The sequence below is a fragment of the Alexandromys fortis genome, unplaced genomic scaffold, assembly GCF_014885135.2.
Source record: "Alexandromys fortis isolate MF-2015 unplaced genomic scaffold, M_Fortis_MF-2015_v1.1 scaffold_303, whole genome shotgun sequence".
Lineage (NCBI taxonomy): Eukaryota > Metazoa > Chordata > Mammalia > Rodentia > Cricetidae > Alexandromys > Alexandromys fortis.
This window is the reverse complement of record NW_026068181.1, coordinates 873,882-880,019: the sequence shown is the minus strand read 5'-3', so window position 1 is coordinate 880,019 and position 6,138 is coordinate 873,882. Positions and strand designations below refer to the sequence as shown.

General features: G+C 38.1%; 1 protein-coding gene across 1 annotated transcript; it reads right to left on the bottom strand.

Moving 5' to 3' along the window:
• Positions 1-4,691: 4,691 nt before the first annotated feature.
• LOC126492647 (olfactory receptor 52N4) lies at positions 4,692-5,657 on the bottom strand. The gene has a single exon (XM_050129190.1). It carries the CDS (start codon positions 5,655-5,657, stop codon positions 4,692-4,694), a length of 966 nt encoding a protein of 321 aa, XP_049985147.1.
• Positions 5,658-6,138: the final 481 nt, after the last annotated feature.

The following is a 6,138-nucleotide window of genomic DNA, read 5'->3' as shown; positions in this document are numbered from 1 at the left end:
GGGCAGGGAACCCTGATTGCTCTTTGGGCTGACGAGGGAGGGGGACTTGATTGGGGGAGGGGGGGAAAGGGGAATCAGTGGTGGGGAAGAGACAGAAATCTTAATAAATAAATAAATAAATAAATAAATAAATAAATAAATAAATACTGTCAAAAAGATCATTTTTCAATATCAAGTCACCTTTATCTTAGAAGTGCAGGAATGTATAAACATACATAAATCAGTAAATGAAATCTGCCCCATAAAATAGACTGGAAAACAGAAACCACATAATTGTTTCATTATATCCAGAAAAGGTCTCTGGCAAAATCCATCACCCCTTAATAATAAAATCCCTAGAAAATCTACGAATACAGGGACATAGCTCAATTTCATAAAGACAACATATAACTAATCCACAAGGAACAACTTGCTAAATGGATAAAAACTCAAAGCATTTCCACCAAAGTCAGGAACAAGACAAGAATGTTGCTTGCCCTCCTTCTATTCAGCATGATTACTTGAAGTCTCAGTTAGAAAAATAAGGCAAGTGAAGGAGAAAGCAATACAAATGGGACAGGAAGAAGCTGAAGGAAATTAGTGTAGAATGTTTCCACCACGGATTGCTACACATTTGTACGTTATCTTAGTTATTCATTTTACTTGTCTATATTTACATTTATACCATTGAACTGTTATTATTTCCCAAGTCAGGCTAAGAATTATTAAAAAAAAAAGACAACATAGGTTCTGGATTTGATACAGTGAATGTGGGTGAATATGAAAGCATTGTCAAAGTTTTATCAAAAACTTAAGAGTATGCATACATATGAAATTATAAATAATTAGATGCTAAATCTTGTGGTAATAATGGCAATGGTGAGAATTGCAATATTAAATCAATAGTAGATTTTAATTTTATATTTCTTTAAAATATAAATAAAGTTACATATTTTTATAAGTCTGGGAAAATGAAATGTATTTCAAAGGAGATAAAAATCAACCTTGTTATAGGATGCATAAATTATCTTTTTCCAGTCAATGCACATCTGTGATCCATCTATCATCTGCCCCATTCTACTATTCAGTTTAATAAACATAAATTATAGATCTTAGTAGAAGCTTCAATGACACAATATTAAAACACAAATAATTTTATTTTCTTATATAGTTTCTTTTATTTTGCTAGAAAAAATAAAAATCATGTAGAGAAAATGTCTTTTAAGATTTATTTGTTTTGATTTTATGTGTATTAAGTGTTTTGCCTGCCTATATACTGTCCCTGTGCTTGGCACCCAAGGCAGTCAGAAGAGGGAGCTGGATTCCTTGGAACTGGAGCTGCAGAAGGTCATAAGCTGCCATATAAGTGTTCTCTTCAAAAACAGCCAGTGTTCTTAACCGCTGAGCCATCTCTCCAGCCTCCATATTTTAAAGCATATTTACCACACATTGTTTTACAATGGTGGTACTCTCAGAAAACTGTGTTGGGCATTTAGTTTTTTGGTGTACCTAATTCAGACTCTTAGTGTACTCTCTGTGGTGGGCAACTATCACCACAGCCCAAAAGTATTCCTAGTATCTAAAGTGGAATTGTGACAGTTGTAAATGATCATTGTTATTACCCCTCCTCTTTGCCTCAGAAAACATTAATTTTAGGGCTGAAGAGATGACTCAGTGATTAAGAGCAGTGGCTGCTCTTCCTGAGGACCTAGGTTGACTTCCCAGCACCCACACGGAGGTTCACACCTGTCTATAATCCGGTTCCAGGGCTTTTCACACAGACATGTGCACACCAATGAACATAAAATAAAAATAATTTTTTAAAATATGCTAATTTGATTTATGTTTCACTAGCTTATTTATTCATAATATTTATTTTAAAATGGCATTATGCAGTATTTAATTTTGTGTCTAGCACGTTATTGCAAGTATCAGTCTTTCATTTCTTTATGCCTGAGTAACCTCTGGTACGTACTGATAATCCTCAATTTTATTTATCCCTCAGCACTGGATGAGCATATAGATTGTTTCAACTTTCAGACTAATAAAGAAAATTGAAATTATCTTTTTTTTCATGGGTGTAGTGTATTTCATGTAGAAAATCCTTGTATCTTGGTGGCTGTAAAAACTGATAATATTCAGTTCCTTTCCCCCACTGCTCTCACATCCACCCCTTCCACCTTCACCTCCCAACTCACCTAACTTTGAGATTTCTTCTTTTTTTATTTTTTAAACAAGCAAACAAACAGCATCAAGTCCACTTCACGCTGCCCAACTACTCTTGGGAATGTGGCTTGCCCTGCGTTGTGGTGGCCTACCAGTTCAAAGAAAGCTGACTCTCTTCTGCAAGTCATCAGATTTCAATCGTTGCTCATGGTGGATTGTACGGCCATCTCCTCATCCATGCTGACACTTGTCTGGTTCGAGTTGCACAGGTCTTCCATGTGCTATGGCAGTGTCCGTGAGTTGACAAGTGTATCTGTCCTGCAGTGTCTTTCTTGCAATCTTTCCACACCATCACTCATGAAAACACCTGAGACTTGTGGGTCAGTACAGGGGTGAGATAATATACTTTCTTTTCCATTTAGGACTGAGCACTCCACAGTTTTTCCTTCCCTGTTTAGTGACCAGTTAAATAATTAATACAGTACCTGAATTAGTTTCTCTTTACTGAAAGCAACTTTTTTGATGAGTTCCTTTCCCCCACTGCTCTCACATCCACCCCTTCCACCTTCACCTCCCAACTCACCTAACTTTGAGATTTCTTCTTTTTTTATTTTTTAAATAAGCAAACATGGTGATCTATGGATGTAGCAATTAGACTAGATAGCTGTCCAGCCAGTCATGAAGAGCCTCCTCTTTCCAGCTCCTGAATGCTGAGATTACAAGCCCATGCCATTGCTTTTACCTAATTCACATTAGTTCTGAATCTCAGGATTCTTATGATTACATGATAAGCACTTTATCAAATAAGCCATAACACAACACAATTTTTTAAAATAACTTTTATTCTGTTACATAATTTCCATTCATCTCTACCTCCTCTCCAATTCCTCCCTTTTTCCCCCATCATATCTCAAATCCATGAACTCTTCTTTAATTATTGTTACATATAAAACATATTGTTACATATAAAACATCTACAAAACTCACTTAGTGTTGCTGACATGTTTCATGGCTAACCTCTTGGTATTAAATAACCTATTAGGGGGATGGTTCTGGGAGAAAAACTTATTCTCCTATCTCAGAAACCATTGGCTGCTAGTAATTCTTCATTTGGGATATGGCCTTGTGAAACTTCCCCCATTCACACAGGAATGTCCACTGGTGTTTACATTAGGAAGATCTTGTTTTAGGCAACCACGCTGTTAGGGTTTTATGGATGCACCTTCCCTGTTAAGTCTAGAAAGTAATATCTAGCAGCAAGTGCCCTGATCCTCCAGTTCTTATAATCTTCCCACCCCAGCTTCCATTATTTTCCCTGAGCCTTAGGTGTATACGCTACAATCTGGCTACATCAGTTGGGACTGGACACCCTATAGGCACTTGTGCAGTGTGTTGACTAGTTGTGGACCTTGGTAATAGTCTCCAGCACCTATTATAAAGATGGTGTCATCTCCCAGGTCATTAAATGTGATACAGTACAGAATGATTTATGGAATGAACGGCTGAAACTTGATGACTGTACCTCACTAATTTGAGAACAAAATGTGTTTTCTTGACTCCTGAACAGAGAAAGATATGAATAAAAATTGTGTTTGCTCTGTATTCCTTGGAAAATCAACTCAGCTAATGAAACATTAAATATAAAAATAACTATTTCTCTGTACTATTTTTATTAATTTAATAGAATCTTTAAATATTAGAGAAACATTTAATTTTATTGTATTCACAATCTGATAAAACTTAAATATACAATTTGATAGTTTCTCATATGATGTTTTTAGAAGAAAATATATACTTTTTTTATTTGATTCACAGAATTAGCTCTCTTTCTAGACTGCAAGCTTTTTACGGTCCTCTTGAAGGAAATGAGATGGTCAGTTTTTCTTTTTGAAGTAATTATGCCAGTGGCTTGGATAGGTGAAACCTAGTGAGCCTAATAAGATCCTATGGAGATACCTAGCTATTTAAAGTGTATAGTATTCATGACTTTATGGGAAATATCCCTATCTTTTTCAGGAAGAAAGAAGCACTTGAAGATACAAGTATTTCATATCTTTATACATACATACATATTCTAGAAGAAGCAGAAGCTTGCAAATAACGTAGAAATTAAAGTTGATATTTGCAAACAAGACTTAAAGTCCTCGTGCTCTATTCATTTTTCACTGGGCTTCGTCAAATGAAATCGGGTCTATCCATTAGATTAGTTTTTCAAAAGAGTGAGAAGCTGATGGGGGTGGGTGCACATAGAAGGCAGAGACAGCAGGATCTCTGTGAGTTCAAGGCCAGCCTGACCTACTTGAGCTAATTCCAGGACAGCCAAAGGCTGATACACAGAGAAACCCTGCCTCAAAAAAACAGGAAGGGAGGGAGGGAGGGAGGGAGGGAGGGAGGGAGGAAAGAAAGAAAGAAAGAAAGAAAGAAAGAAAGAAAGAAAGAAAGAAAGAAAGAAAGAAAGAACATTTACTAGGATTTTTTTTTTTATCAGCTCCTGCCTTAACAGGCAATTCTGTGTAATTCTTCTCTGTCCCCCTGGCAAAATGTGTTTATATGCTGTGGCTTTTGGAATCCTTAGACCCTGAAAGAATCCTAATGACACAGTCTCGTATCTGCTTGGTTTTCACTCCGTAGACAACAGGGTTCATAGTGGGAGGCAAAAGCAGGTAAATATTAGCCACAATGATGTGGCAAGATGGAGGGATGGTGTGACCCCCAAAGCGGTGAGAAAAGAAAGAAAAGAAGGCTGGGCTGTAGGAGAAAACGATGGCACAGATGTGGGCAGTGCAGGTGCTGAAGGCCTTCTGCCGAGCGTCTGCAGAGGACAGGCTGACCACTGCCCTCAGGATCATGGTGTAGGAGACAGTGATACACAGGATGTCAAAGCCCCCAATCAAGAGAGCGACCATCAGACCATAAATGGCATTCACCTTGACATTGCCACAGGACAACTTGGCTACAGACATGTGGTCACAGTAGGTATGGTTTATTATATTGCCTCTGCAGTAGGGCAAGCGCTTAGTGAGAAACATGAATGGGATAATTAGCAGCACCCCCCTTAGGAAGGTGGCAAACCCAACCTTGGCAATGATAGGATTGGTGAGGATGGTGGAATAACGCAAAGGGTAGCAGATGGCTACGTAGCGGTCCAGAGCCATGAGCATGAGCACTCCAGACTCCATCCCTGTGAAGGTATGGATGAAGAACATCTGGACCAGACAGTCATCAAATCCGATTTCCTTAAGATGAAACCAGAAGATGCAGAGGGCTTTAGGGATCGTACTAGAGCACATGACAAGGTCGGTTAGAGAAAGCATCGCTAAAAAGTAGTACATGGGTCTGTGCAAGGAGTCCTCAAAGAAGATGAGGTAGAGGAGGCCACAGTTCCCCACCATAGCCACTGCATACATGGAACAGAACGGGAAGGAAATCCAGACGTGCATGTCTTCCAGGCCTGGGATCCCGTTCAGAACAAAGAAAGCTGGCCTCAGATCTGTGTTATTCTGCACTGACATGACCAGGCTAGCACCACCATGAAACTGCTTACAATTGTGTAGGCTTTCTAAAGAAGGGACAAAAGATGACATCGGTTGCAATTACTGTCAGTATAAACCATAATGCATTTTAATGTTCAAGTAATTTTAAAGGAACAGTTTTGTTTGTATTGTTCTTTATTGTTAATTCAGTGACTCATTCAAGAGATTGTTACTGATCAGATCCTGACTCTAAATTTTTGAAAGATAAATTTTCATCCTGATAGATTAACAATCCACTGTATTCTTTTACTACTTCTTAAAAGAGACTTTTTAAAAAAAGGATGCCTTACTCAACTGTTAATGACAATCCACATCTTCCTATAGGTATAATCTTAAAGAACAGTTTAGTCCCGGCATGTTGGTTGCATGCCTATAAATCCCTGCACTGGGGAGACTGAGGCAGAAGAGCTCCAGTCCAACCTGGGACACGCTGCAAGACTCTGAAATAAATAAATTTTAA

Bases quoted from the DNA above. Each gene is read 5' to 3' on its own strand.
- LOC126492647 (XM_050129190.1), bottom strand. From the start codon at position 5,657: ATGTCAGTGCAGAATAACACAGATCTGAGGCCAGCTTTCTTTGTTCTG.